Source organism: Phascolarctos cinereus, unplaced genomic scaffold, assembly GCF_003287225.1.
Source record: "Phascolarctos cinereus isolate Bilbo 61053 unplaced genomic scaffold, phaCin_HiC Scaffold_7;HRSCAF=346, whole genome shotgun sequence".
Lineage (NCBI taxonomy): Eukaryota > Metazoa > Chordata > Mammalia > Diprotodontia > Phascolarctidae > Phascolarctos > Phascolarctos cinereus.
In genome coordinates, this window is record NW_027556180.1 from 55591815 (window position 1) to 55606308 (window position 14494).

Genomic DNA, 14494 nt, shown 5'->3' on the forward strand with positions numbered 1-14494 from the left:
TGCTCCACTGGCTACCTCTTGCCACATTGACACTAAATCATTAAGAACTACTCTGAGTCTGTCAGTTCTCATTCCATCTCATTGTATTCTTATGTAATTTGTGTCTCCCCATCTTTTCCATAAGAATCGTAGGAAAGACATTACTATATCTACTGTGTTTCCTTTATCTGTTCTGTCCAGTAAAGGTAGGACTTGTTCATGATCAAGCCATGTAGAATTTTCCCAACAGTCCAAGTCAAGCTCAGTGGCCCATCTCTTCCTTAAAAAAAAAAAAAATCAAGGTAACATATGGCCTTCTCTTACTTCACTGTACCTTTCCTATTTTCTATGTTTTTTTAAACATATTGAAATCTCCTGGTTCTACCTGGACACAATCATGTACAGTTAAGAGTGCTATCTTACTGTCTGATCTTGGGGTGAACCGGCCACCTCAGACATTTTTGTTCTGTCATTTCTGGTGTAAAGATCATTCTCCTTTTCTGAGGAAATATAAACAGAGAAGGAATGGAGCAGCTCAGGAATCATCTTCCTGTCCATCCAATCCCTTTTTTGGATGCTGTTTTTTCTCCCAATAGCCTCAATGCAGTAACTGAGCTTTAGCTCATCTTTTGTTACTCTGTCTTTAAAGAAATGTTTGGCATGGGGCACTGGCCCTAGAGTCAGGGGGACCTAAGTTCAAATCCAGCCTCAGATACTTCCTAGCTGTGTTACTCTGGGCAAGTCACTTAACCCCAATTGCCTCCCCGAAAAAAAGAAAAGGTTGGCTGATTTCCTGTGTTTCCACAGTGATTTTTTCAGAAAGTCTATTTTCCTTTCTGGTTGGAATTGTTTTCCCTTGTGCCTTTAGAACTTCTTTCTCGAGTATTTCCTATCTGTCCTGGGCTGGTTTTTCCTGAAACATTTTTTAATCTGTGGGATCCTACCTATCTTTTCTCTGGATCCAGTGAAATCTTCTTTCCCCAAAACTAGGGTGCAGGTCAACGTGTACCCAGATTTCCTCTGCTCTATTATAAATTCTAGGATGGATTGGTCACTTCTGCACAAGATTTTTAATTGTTTCTACCCCAGCAACCAGTTCCTTTGTTAGTGAGAATCAGATTCAGAAAAGATTTTCTTACATTAGTTCTACCTTTTCAAGGCTGACATTTTCACTAAGGCAGGTCAGGGGTGTATTAGCTGGTCTACTTTCAGGAGAGAGCAAGCTCTAGCAGATGTCTGGCTAATTGAAATCCCTCACCATGAGTATACCTTCCAAGTCACCCTTCCCAGGTTCATGATATATTTGCCAAATGACTTCTTTCTAGGCAGTGGAATCAAACCACTTCTCTTCTTTCTCCTTTGTCCTTTCCCCAGTACTCTTCTGCATGCTTCCTCCTCTTGTTCCATGAGTTCTATGTTCACAATATGAAGTGCTGCCTACTTTTCTTTCCCTTTTTTATCCTGTTTCCTTTCTGTGTATCATCCAGAGCCTTGGTCCAGTTGTGGACCAAGAACTCTATTGGCTTGATGATATGGGTTTTACTACTTGCTTCTTAATTGGATTTTATCTTTTATGAATTTCTAGGTGTTTCAGCTCCTTTCCTTCTTTGAAGTGGTTTCTTATGTATTTAACTTCAGAATATACACTAACAGATATATTTCTCCTTGCGCTCTCATCCTTTTTCATTTAAAGCCTTTTTTGACTAGATTTCCAAGATGACTGGCAAATACGTTCTTACCTTCCAAGTAGCACAGTGGATAGAGTACTGGACTTGGAGTTAGAAAGACATGAGTTCAGATCTTGTTAACCTTGGGCAAATCACTTAGTCTTTCTTTGTCTTAGTTTCCTAATCTGTAAAGTGGGGATAATAAGAATGCACCTACATCCCAGGGTTTTTGTGAGGATGAATGACATAGTGTAAAGTGCTTTACAAACCTTAAAGCACTATATAAATACTAGTTTATTGAGTGCATAACTAATAAATATATTCCAATTCTGGCCAAGAGACAAGGATGTTTTTGTCTTAGGCATTATATCTCCTTAAAAGTTGTCAGTTTTACCCTTGGCTAATTTAAGTTGAATAAATTGTTTAATTCTTCTGAGTTTCTTGCCAAGCATTTTACAAGTATTTTGCTTTAGAATATTTCACCATTGGAAAAAGCAGTTATGACGTTGAATGGTGAGGAAAAAGGATTTTATCTTGTTTCATTACTTTTTTTTCTGTGAAGTTTCATTTAAAACTAGGGTGATAATATCACTCAAGCACAAAAAGTTAGGGAACGTGGGAGTGTGAGTGAATAGATATTATGGGAGAAGGGAATCTTCTCACAGTGACTCAGATTTCCCCAGACTTCTTTCAGTTTGGCAAATATTTATTGAAGTATAGTACTACATTTTTTCTTACCATCAAGTACTCGGGTTTGTTGTTGTTGTGGTTGGGGGTTTTTTGTTTGTTTTTTTGTTTTGTTGGTTGGTTGGTTGGTTTTGATTTTTAATTTTTTTTTTACCCTGTGTCTGACTTTTCTTTGGAGGGATGGCAACAGCCGTGTTGTTGCTTTGACCATGTTAGAGAATTTGGAATCTTTGAGGTTGGCATGGAGTGCGCCTGCAGTCACATCACTTAATCTCTTAGTGCTCCCAGGCATCTAGGATGTATCAGAGGTGGGATTTGAATCAAGTCGTCTGGACTTAAAAGTCAGCCTTCTGTTTCTTATCAGGTGTAAACATTCACTAAAGTACTCTTCTACTTAACTAGAAACTGCGTCTTTTAATTGGAGGTTTGGAGATTTCATATATTTATGTTCTTTAAGTGGTGGTTTTAAAATTTATTGAATAGAGCAATCCATTTCTCTTGTGGAAATACTAGAAATGTTGCTTAGAACTCTTCGGTTCTAAGCCAATGAAGTCATATTGTTTGTGACAGAAACTTAGTTTCATTAGGAAATATCTTATATTTTCCCCCTCTAGGTGGACCTTCCCCTTGGCTTGCCTTTTTATAAATGGATGCTTCGACAAGAAACTTCACTTACATCACATGATTTGTTTGATATTGACCCAGTTGTAGCAAGATCAGTATATCATCTAGAAGATATTGTCAGACAAAAGAAAAGACTTGAACAAGATAAATCACAGGTAGGCATATAAAATGAGGAAAATATTCCATTTATACTTACTTTTCACAATTTTTGTATTGGTGTATAACTTCTTATAGGCATTTATTATTAAAGTATATAGAATTATAATTCTTAGAATTACACCATGAGGATATCAGGGTAGCTGGTAGTAAAAAAAGAGTAGGCAACAAATTTGATAACTCATTACCATTGGCTATTTTATTTTTTCTATTATATGTAAATTGAAGATTTTGCATGAACAAAATTAATGCAACAAAAGGTTAAAAAAAACCCCACTTTTGTTTGTTTGTTTGTTTTAAGTTTTATTGAAAAAGTCAAACATACAGTGATCCACGTCCTTGGTCTCCTCCCTCTTCCAAAAAAGCTGTGAGAGATATCTTCTCACCTGTCTTCTCTGAGACCAAGTGTGTTTGTCATTATAATTTAGCAGCATTTGGTTTTAATTGTTCTTTCCACTTAAATTGTAGTCATTGTGTATGTTGTTTTCCTGATTGCACTTCACTGTGCATCACTTTTTATTGTCTTCCTTCTTCCCTGTATTCAGTCATATTCACCATGTCTTGATGTATAGTAATGTTCCATTACATTCATATAACATGGTTTGTTTAGTCATTCTCCAGAAGTAGCTACTTGGTTTCAAGTCCCTAAAACTCTAAAGTGTTTTCCAGAATTGTATCAATTCATAGCTCCACCAACAATGCATTTAAATGTGCCTGTCTGTCCCCAACTCCATTCTCAGTTTTCATCAACTAGTTTGCTGGGTGTGAGATAACCTCATAATTGTTTTGATTTGCCTTTTTCGTACTGGAGATTTGGAGCATTCTTTCATCTGGTTGTTAATAGTTTGTAATTCTTCTGAGAATTGCTTATTCTTTTTTATATGGGGGACATTTCTATTTATGTCTTGGATACTAAATGTTTAGAGATATTTGATGATTTTTTTAAACCTTTTGTTGCATCAGTTTTCATGCAGAAATCTTCAATTTACATGCAGTAGAAATATCTCTTTTATCATTTGAAATTGCTGCTTGCTGTCCCTTGTTTTGGTTAAGAATGTATGCTGGGTGTAGTGGCTCACGTTTGTAATCCTTCATACTGGAGAAGGATAGACTAGTAGGTCCCTTGAGTTTAGAATTTCTGAGTTACAGTAGGGCTGGAGTTGATCAGGTGTCCCCACTTAGTTGAAGACCAATGTAGCCTTTCTATTGGTTCATTTAATTCTTCCAGGTTTTTTCTGAAACTGTTTTGCTGGTCATTTCTCATAGCACTATATAGTATTCCATCACAATCATAGCTTGTTCAGCCATTCTGTAGTTGATGGACAGCCTTTCAATTTCTAATTCTTTGGAACCACAAAAGAAGCTGTTATATTTTTGTAAATTTTGGTATTTTTCCATTTTCTTTGATTTCTGTGGGATACATACCTGGTAGTGATATTACTGGGTCAAAGGGTATTTATAGTCCTTTGGATAGAGTTCCAAATTGTTTCCCAGGATGATTGGCCAATTCATAGCTTCACCAGCAGTACATTAGTGTCCCTATTTTTCTACATCCCCTCCAGCATTTGTCCTTTTCTGTCATGTTAGCCAGTCTGAGGTGATACTTCAGAATTGTTTTAATTTTTATTTCTTTATTCACTAATGATTTAGAGCATTTTTTCCTAGGATTATAGAGAGCTTTGATTTTTGCTTCTGAAAACTGCCTGTTTCATGTCCTTTGACCATTTGTCAGTTGGGGCATGATGCATATTTTTTATCAATTTGGCTCAAATCCTTATGTATTTAAAAAATGTGACCTTTATGAAAGAAACTTGCTGAAAAGTTTTTTCTCAGGTTCATGATTTCCTTCTAATTTGGGGTGCATTGATTTTATTTGTGTAAACCCTTTTTAATTTTCTATAATCAAAATTGTCCATCTCATCTCCTATGATCCTCTCTACCTTAGACTTCTTCATAAACTCTTCCCTTATCCATAAATCTGACAGATAATTTTTCCCATGCTCCCCTCATTTACTTATGATATCACCTTTATGTCTAAATCATTTGCCCATTTTGACCTTATCTTGGTATACAGTGTGAAATATTGAACTATACCTAGTTTCTGCCAGAGTGCTTTCCAGTTTTCCGAGCAATTTGTGTCAGATAGTGAGTTGTTAACCCGAAAGCTTAGATGTGAATAAGTAAATTAATTTAGGTGGTGGTGTTCTTATATCGTCTCAGCCTGCCCATGAGCAATTAATATTGCTCCAGGTGTTTAGCTTTGTCTTATTTTGTTTGAAAAGTGTTTTGTAATTGTGCTCATGTAGTTTCTGTGTTTGTCTTGGTGGGTAGGTTCCTAAGTATTTTATATTGTCTGCAGTTATTTTAAAAGGGAATTTCTCTTTCTTCCTGCTGGGTTTTGTTGGTAAGGTAATATGTAGACATGCTAATGGTTTGTGTGGATTTATTTTTTATCTTGCAATTTTAGTTGTTAATTATTTTGCCCAGTTTTCAGATTGTATGGTTCTTGTGGACACTTCTCTTTGTACTGAACCCAAAAGTAACTATATGATCCTATCTTTATTTTCTGTTTGTTCACCTTTGAGCTTTCCTTTTGAAAACTGAAAAGCATAGACTGCTTTTTTTTTTAAAGGATTGTAGTGTCTCTTAATGCTTAGTTTAAAACTTTATCATTGCAACATCCATGGAATTTCTGAAATGTTTCAATGATTTGATTTATTTTTAATGTCCTTCCCTTTCAAATATGGGACACTATAGAAGGAGTATATCTACTTAGGCCCAAACCTTCCTGTTACTGTTCTTGAAGTACCTTGTTATTTATCTTCTTTCTTCCCTCTGGCATCTTTTGCTCTCTTCGCTCAAAGACTTTATAGTTATTGTATAAACTTAGAAGTACCAAGGCTAGGAAAAGCTTAATGAAAGGTTCTGAGTACTGTGTGGTGTGGTCAGGCAGCATTTTGTTGGACTCTTGGAACTTCATTTCATTGAGGAGTAATAAAAATTATTTTTAAATTGTTAAATATTTTAAGGGAAGCTAGATGGTACAGCTGATAGAGTGCTAGGCCTGAAGTCAGGAAGACTCATCTGCCTGAGTTCAGAGCTGGCCTCAGACGCTAACTAGGTCACCCTGGGCAAGTCACTTAATCCTGTTTGCCTCAGTTTCCTTATCTCTAAAATGAAGTGAAGAAGGAAATGGCAAACCATTTTTGTATCTTTGCCAAGAAAACCCCAAATGGGATCATGAGGAATCAGATGTGATTGAAATGACTGAAGACCAACAATAAAAATTAAGAGAACTTCTTTTTGTTAAACAAGAAATGTATGTATTTGGCTTGGTATGCATTAATGACTTTTAGACATATTTTAATGTACAATTAAAAAATCTCAAGGAATGTGAATTAAACTCTTGAGGTTACCATATCACACCTATCAGATTGGCTAACATGACAAAATAGGGAAGTGACAAATGTTGGAGAAGGTATAGGAAAATTGGAACACTAATATATTGTTGGTAGTGTTGTGAACTGATCCAACCATTGTGGAGAACAATTTGGAACTATGCATACCTTTTGACCCAGCAATACCACTTCTAGTGCTGTATCCCAAAGAGATCATAAAAATAGGAAAAGGACTCGCATGTACAAAAATGTTTATAACAGCTCTTTTTGTGGTAGCAAAGAATTGGAAATTGAGAGGATGCCCATCAGTTGGGGAATAGCTGAACCAACCTGTGTTATATGAATGTAATAGAATATTGTTGTTCCATAAGAAGTGATGGGCAGGAGGATTTCAGAAAAACCTGGAAAGACTTACATGGATGCTGAGTGAAGTGAGCTGACCCGGGTGAACATCGTACACAGTAACAACAACATTGTGAGATGACCAGCTTTGATTGACTTAGCTCTTCTTAGCAACACAAGGATCTAAGATTGTTCCAAAAGACTCATGATTGAAAATGCTTGCCACATCCAAAGAAAGAACTATGGAGTCTGAATGCAGATCAGAGCATACTATTTTCTCTCTTTTTTCTTTCTTATCATTTTTACCTTTTGTTCTGATTCATTCACAACATGACTACTGTAGAAATAGGTTTAATGTGATTGTACATGTACAGCCTGTATCAGATTGTATGCCATCTTGGGGAGGGGAAAAAATTTAGAACTCAAAATCTTATAAAAGTGAATGTTGAAAACTAAAAATTAATCAAGAAAGAAAAATGAATAATATTAATTAATGAATTGGGCTTTATTCTTTTACCCCTCCATATTTTTAGACCAAAGAGAGTCTACAGTATGCATTGGAGACCTTGAATATGAATGGCTGCTCAGTGGAAGACCTAGGATTGGATTTCACGCTACCAGGGTTTCCCAACATAGAACTAAAGAAAGGGGGAAAGGATATACCTGTCACCATCCACAATCTAGAAGAATATCTACGAGTATGTAATACAGGGGGAGGGGAAAGTTTTATACGCTTGTCTTTACTCAGTGCTTTTTTCTGGATAGTTCTAACTGCAATTTTAAAGAGTTAATCTTGTGATATGATTTGGTGTAAAGGTAGCTAGTAGTGTATTTAAATATAATTTTGCTCATTGCATTCTATATGTATAATTAATACTGATTACCATGTAGGAAAGTCAGGCTTTGGACAAAGTTAATTCGTTTATATTGAGGTAATTAAAGGTAACAAGGTCCATTCTAATCCCAAGATTCTGTGACTTGCCATACCTGGAAAAGGATCCTCTTTTACATCCTTACCAGGTGATCATCCAGCCTTTGCCTGAAGACCTCTAATAAGAGAGAACTCACTCACTACTTGCTAGGCAGTCCATCCCACCCCGCAGCCCTAACTGTTAGGAAGTTTCCTGACATCAGACTTAGGTTTGCCTCTGAAACTTGTGCCACAGCATCCAGTTCCGGTCACTGGAGTGATAAGAAATACTTCTAACCCCTCTTCGACATGGCAGGCCCTTCAGATAGTTTTGAAAATGGCTGTCACTTTGCCTCTGAAGTATTCTCTTCTCCAAGCTGACTATGCTTAGCTCCTGGAAACTTACTATTGCTTTGGTAATGATTAAACAAGATAATGGAATATTACTCAGTTGTAAAATAACAAATATAAAAAATCTGAAAATACGGGAAAACTGAGAAAAAGTCTTAATTTTTGTTTACAAGATCTAGGAGAGTGTGGGGAAGGATGTGGTCAGAAATGAATGTGATGAAAACAAAAGGCATTAAATAAAAATAATTTTTAAAGGTTTTTAAACAGAGAAGTAAACTCAGTTTCTTCAACTGATCCTCATATGGTATAAACTTAAGGCATTCCAACATCTTTACTGTCCTCCTGTCTGCTCTCTAGCTCTTCAGCGTCTTTGTTAAAAGGTGGTGCCCAGGCCAGGGCCTCCTTATTTATTACAGAGCAGTATGCAACCTAAAATTGTGTTAGCTTTCTTGGCTGCCATATCCCACTGTTTACTAATTGCATTTGCAGTCCACCAAAAACAAATCACAACATAATGTCCTTGGTGATTTGTGTAGACTTAAAACCTTCCTGCTTCAACTTTATCTGGGGAGTCACAATATAAAATTGTATAATTCCTATTACTTTCACATTCAGTTAGACTCTGTAATTATTACTTATTTAACATAAAAAAGTAAGCATGGCTAGAATGCTTCAGCAGCTGCACATCAAAAGTAAGTGTAGGGGGACAGCTAGGTGGCACAGTGGATAGAGTACCGGCCCTGGATTCAGGAGGACCCGAGTTCAAATCCAGACTCAGACACATAACACTTAACTGGCTGTATGACCCTGGGCAAATCACTTAACCTCATTGCCTAGCCAAAAAAAAAATTCAGTGTACCCCTTCAGCCTAGCAACTAATCATGAACTTGCGTTCCAGTAAAAGTGTCCGTTACTGCATCATGCTACAGCGTCTTTTCTATAAGACTGTGTAGCCCCTTCTTCCTCAAACTTAATAGGTTCTTTTGTTCTAACGTAAAACATTCTTAACAAAAATATTGTTTCGTGACTTATTTTCATCCCATAAATGATATTCAGGTGATATTTTACTCTTTTGATTGAATAGAAACTGTTAGGATAGTAGTTATTTCAGCGTTAGTGGGTTTTAGAAGTAAAGCTGCTTTTGGGGGAATGAGATGCAGACAGGTGTCTTTGGGCGGTCGGGGGATGAGGCACTTTGGGGTTAAGTGACATGCCTAGGCACATAGCTAATAAGTGTTATGTGGCTGAGGCCAGATTTGAACTCAGGTCCTCCTGACTCCAGGGCCAGTGTTCTATCCACTATGCCACCTAACTGCCCTCAGACAGTCTTAAACGAATTATTTTGATAAATTATTTCTCATGGTATCTAAAAGGGCATTTTGAACTTGGCTAGGAATTTCTGTTTTTTCCATCAAGGCTAAACTATAGTATGTGTGAGGATTTTTGTTAAAACAGAAGAAAGCAAGCCCTAAATATAAGCACAGATGAAAAATTTTCATTGCCTGAGGCTCCTGATTAAAAAAGTCTTTGATGAAATTACTTTCCAGTGAATTTTGTCAGAGGCCTAATAGATTATAGAATAGCAGTTTCATTATACTCTGCCACTCATTAAATAGAACAATTGCATGAAATATTTTTAATGTCTGATTTTTCTTTTTAGCTGGTTATATTCTGGGCACTAAATGAAGGTGTTGCCAGGCAGTTTGATTCATTCAGAGATGGATTTGAATCAGTCTTCCCACTCAGCCATCTTCAGTACTTCTATCCTGAGGAAGTAAGTAATTTTCTGAGTATAATACCAGTCTTGTCAGGGGTCCACAGGTTCCATATCCTTTCTCTTTTCCCACCTCACAATCAGGTCCTCCTCATCCTCCCTTTACTTGATTACAGTTTCTAACAGTTATACTACCATGACCTCCCAGACTTGTAAGCATTAAGGGTCAGACCTCATATTACTAATCTTTATATGCTCTACAGTCCCTCATACAGTAAATGTTTGTTGAATTGAGATGGGGAAGGGCAGATGGCCCAGATAGACTGGCACTGTAGATGTGAAACTGCTGTATGTGGTAAGGATCCACATTATTTTGTTCAGTTTCATTTGTGTTTCTCCTCTTAAGTATCTACCAACTGAGAATCATACTTCCTTTTGCTTCCCAAAACCTCTTCTGTGGGAGTGAAAATTAAATATGGCTCAGTGGCTTTAGGTGCTGAGAGCTTTATCAAGACACTGTAAAACTGGATTTTACACTTAATTAGGTGAGATATTTGTTATACACATAATCAGGGTTGATATCACAGTGCCATGTTGGAAGTGGTATTTAGCTGCCAAGACCCTGGGAAGGTAGTCATTGGTGGCAATATGGCATAAAAAGAGTCAAGTTGTTGTGTAAATAGCGGTTTTAGTGTACCCAATTTTACAATGAAATGCATTTTTTGAAAGAAGAGACTAATTCTGATATTGTTGGAGCTACTTTGATCCAGTGTGTTCACACTGTCCTTCCCTCAAGTACAAATTTGATGCTTTTTTTATAATAGGGGTGACCTTTAGGTCTTGAAGACTCTACTCGTCAACTCCTGGGCTTTGAGTGTAGGCTTGGTGAGGGCCTTGGAGTGAGGTTCATCACCAGAAGACTGGCCACCCTGTTTGTCTTGAGGGGAGGAGGACTTGTAGCAATTCAGGAAGAGCATTTGCTTAAGTGTAGAGAGGTTGTGATCTTTGTGAATGGAGTAAATATTCCTATTGAGGAAATAGTACATACAGGTGGGCTATGGTTCATACTTTTCTCTCCTAAAACTTTTCAAAAAGGGTATGTATATGAAGGTAGCTCATTGCTAGTTGGATTGTCTCTTGCTCCCTGGTATCCTTCTAGTCAAGCTCATCTCCTGTTTCTAAGGGCACTCTTTTTGATGCCACTTATATGAATAATTTCTTCTCATGTATTTGAACATATAGCTGGATCAGCTTCTGTGTGGCAGTAAAGCAGACACTTGGGATGCAAAGACACTGATGGAATGCTGCAGGCCCGATCATGGCTATACTCATGACAGGTAACAGTGACTAAGGTCTATTGCCATGGAGAACTTTTGTGTTGGAATTTGAGGCAGAGGCAGTTAGTTTCCATTACAAGAGGTTTTCTAGCTTACGCAAGAAAAGCTGTTTTAAAAGATCCCATTCAACACATTCATGAATTTTTTAATCTTAGCCTACTACCTAGTAAAAGCCAGGAAGCTCATTTTCAAGTGATAATAGAAAAAGAAAAGAGTTTAGGTTTCATTGTAATTAGGTTTTGTTGCAATCAACAAAAATCTTGGATCCAAAATATCTAAGATACCCAGGCAGTGACCCTGTTTATTAATGATAACTTAAATTTAGATAGCGGTACTAATCTTTTCTCTCTTCCCTCCCCTCCCTCTCTCCCTTGCCAGTCTGTTGTCTAGTTGATGGTAAAAGCTGAAACTTAAAAATCTCAAAATGTCGGATTCCAAGTCCAGTTTTCTGGACTTAACTATCCCTCGACATTTTAGATAATTATTGTTGTGGTTGTTGTCATTGTTGCTGTGTCAATTCCAGAACAAAACTAAGCAGAACATAAACTTCCTGATCAGCGTTCATTGTAAACTTTTTTCTGTTTTAGTCGAGCTGTGAAGTACCTGTTTGAGATTCTCAGTGGTTTTGATAACGAGCAGCAGAGATTATTTCTTCAGTTTGTGACTGGTAGCCCAAGATTGCCTGTAGGAGGTAGGTATATGTCTACTTGGCTTTTACCTCACCTTTTTACCTTTTACCTTGCTATTTACCAGGCTTTTTAACATAACTGTTTTAGCATAGTTAATATGATGGCTTTTATCTTTCTTGTTAATTATTTCAATTTTTCCAATTTAATATATCAGACCTAGAACGTTAGAATTATACTAGTTGTTTCATAGTATCTGTTTAGTAGTCATTTCATGCATGACTTAAATGACAAGAAAGTACATATAGGTAGAATCTTAATAAAAATAATTTCATTTGATCAAATTAGTAACATTGAGTGATGTGGTTATTTGAGCTTTTTCATGAATAATTTAATTCATACAATTTTCTTTCCTTCTCAAAATTCAAAACATAGAGATGTTAGGAATGTTAGGAAAGTTAAAATGTCAGTTGTTGATGAAAATACCCTGTCCTCATTTAGAATTAAATCTTAGTGATAATTTTATTTTCTGTTTTAGGAGATAGTTGTATTTTTACATTTTTTAAAAATTTTGAAAGTATTTTTAAAATGTTGATTTTACTCTGTATTCCATGCTGACTTGTTAAGTTAATGTGTATATATAAGAGGCAAAATGAGTGATCACATCATATAGATCAGTATAGGTTTGATTACTAAGCTATAGAGTAAGGACTGGTAACATGCACAGATAATTGATATTTCCAGGCCATGCATTTTCATGTTTTGATAAAAGTGCAAGAAAGCATGCTGTTTCTATGATTGCTCCCTGACCCTTCTCCCCCAACCCTCCCCCCTCTTTTTTCTTTCTGATGGCTAGGAGATTTCCACTATGTAAATTATCTGAACTTCTCTGATGACCCTACTTGGTAGAAATTGGCCTGATATACTTCACTTTTAGCAACAACAAGCTACTTATTAAAACTCAGTAAGGAACTTAATGATTGCCAAGGATCTTACATGCTTATTGATAAGTACATTGGCCTTTCTTCCTTTCCTCTCAATTAGGCTTCCGAAGTTTGAATCCTCCTTTGACAATTGTCCGCAAGACCTTTGAGTCCACAGAAAATCCAGATGACTTCTTGCCCTCAGTAATGACTTGTGTGAACTATCTCAAGTTGCCAGACTATTCAAGTATTGAGATAATGCGTGAAAAACTGTTGATAGCTGCCAGAGAGGGGCAGCAGTCATTCCATCTTTCCTGATCACAATGAAAAATGCAATGTCTGCCTGTTACAGCAAAAGAGAAAAAAAATCATGATTTCTTTTCTAAATGTATCACCCGAGTCAAGGAAACGTGTTATTCCTTCTTGTAGAAAAACGGCTTGCAGATTATAAAAGAGACACTTGGTTGATATTTCTCAATGGCCCCATGGACTTAAAGTGATCAGGCCCTAAAAAGTTGTTGTGACAAGGTTTCTTTAGCAAGTTCTTGTTTAAATTATCATTTATTTGATGAGTGAAGTTTTTAAACTTGCTTTGCTGTGTGAAATTTAAAAAGGGATGTTTTTCCAGGCTGGAACAATAAATGTCGCTGTGCAGTTTAATACTGGGCTGTGTGTATCCATCTAGCTAAGTCTGCAGTTTTATTTCCTCCAAAGACAACTTTTGTACATAAGTACAGAAATTAAAACTCACATGTGTTTGACATATAGTTTAGTAGACTAGCTCTCTGTACCTTCACTTGCCTCTGATTTTTCTCCCTCCGTGTATTGTCTGATGTGCAATTCACATGGTTCTTTTTTGTGTACAGCACTCACAACAATTGTTACATTTTCGTTGGCGTGGGCGTTTACCGTTCCATGTTTTTTCTCAAATTAAGATATAATTTAAATTTTACTGAATTAAAATATATTGTCAATATAACAGCCTTTGTAACTAGGTAGATTCTTTCATATAGCTTAGTTTTAATGTAGTTGTAGGCTCTATTGGCGCTACAGCCTTTACCAGATGACACGCTAGGACTGTTGACACAGTTATTTTGGGCAACAAAAGCCTCCAAAATGGAGGTGAGGAAGAAATCATTTTTTTGTGTGTGTGTAGTTGAAAAATTGAACAGATTGGGCTGGCCAGTATTTATTATTATATGGCCAGAGCATTTTGAATTGATGTAAAGTTTTAAAAGTAAATTAGCAGTTTTCATCCCCTGTTCTAGGAAAGCTTTTTTTTCCCTTGTTCTTAAGTTCTTGCTTTTCTTTCATAGTTTTGCTTTCATTCCTCTCTCTTAACCCTTCCTTCCTTCCCTCCCTCCCTTCTCACCCCCAGTGCTAGCTTGGAACAAACAGTTCAGCCTTTGTCTTGAACACAGATAAAGCACCTGTAAGCAATGCTCTGTCCAACTGTTTTATGTGCTGATTTCTCAAATCTGCAATAATTTACTTCATCAGGTTAATGTTTTTACCTGAATATAAATAAATAAAGTTTGCTTCACCTTTTTGTTTATAGTTTTGTACTGTATCCATAAGTTCAATTGTGTAAATTTATTTCAATGCTAGTAAATCATTTAAATCTCCATGGCTAATTGCCTATGGTCATGGCTGATTTGCTATTTAAACAAGAGTTTGCAATATATGCTGTTAAATTCTGTGGAGAGATGAGTGAAGTGAAGGAGATTCTTTCCTTCCATGGGTTAAAAATTTACAGTTTGCTACAAACATTCTTGAGAAA

At 36.4% G+C, this 14494-nt stretch overlaps 1 protein-coding gene across 13 annotated transcripts in view; it reads left to right on the forward strand.

The window, feature by feature from the left end:
• Window positions 1-14257, forward strand: part of TRIP12 (thyroid hormone receptor interactor 12) — a 181013-nt gene extending 166756 nt beyond the window's left edge. For all 13 annotated transcript variants that reach the window (XM_020970927.2, XM_020970926.2, XM_020970931.2 and 10 more), the window contains 6 exons: window positions 2948-3112; window positions 7387-7551; window positions 9775-9888; window positions 11071-11165; window positions 11753-11856; window positions 12836-14257. In XM_020970927.2, the coding sequence (XP_020826586.1) occupies window positions 2948-3112; window positions 7387-7551; window positions 9775-9888; window positions 11071-11165; window positions 11753-11856; window positions 12836-13032 (840 nt within the window). In that variant the 3' untranslated portion in view covers window positions 13033-14257. The remainder of the gene's footprint in view (window positions 1-2947; window positions 3113-7386; window positions 7552-9774; window positions 9889-11070; window positions 11166-11752; window positions 11857-12835) is intronic.
• Window positions 14258-14494: the final 237 nt, after the last annotated feature.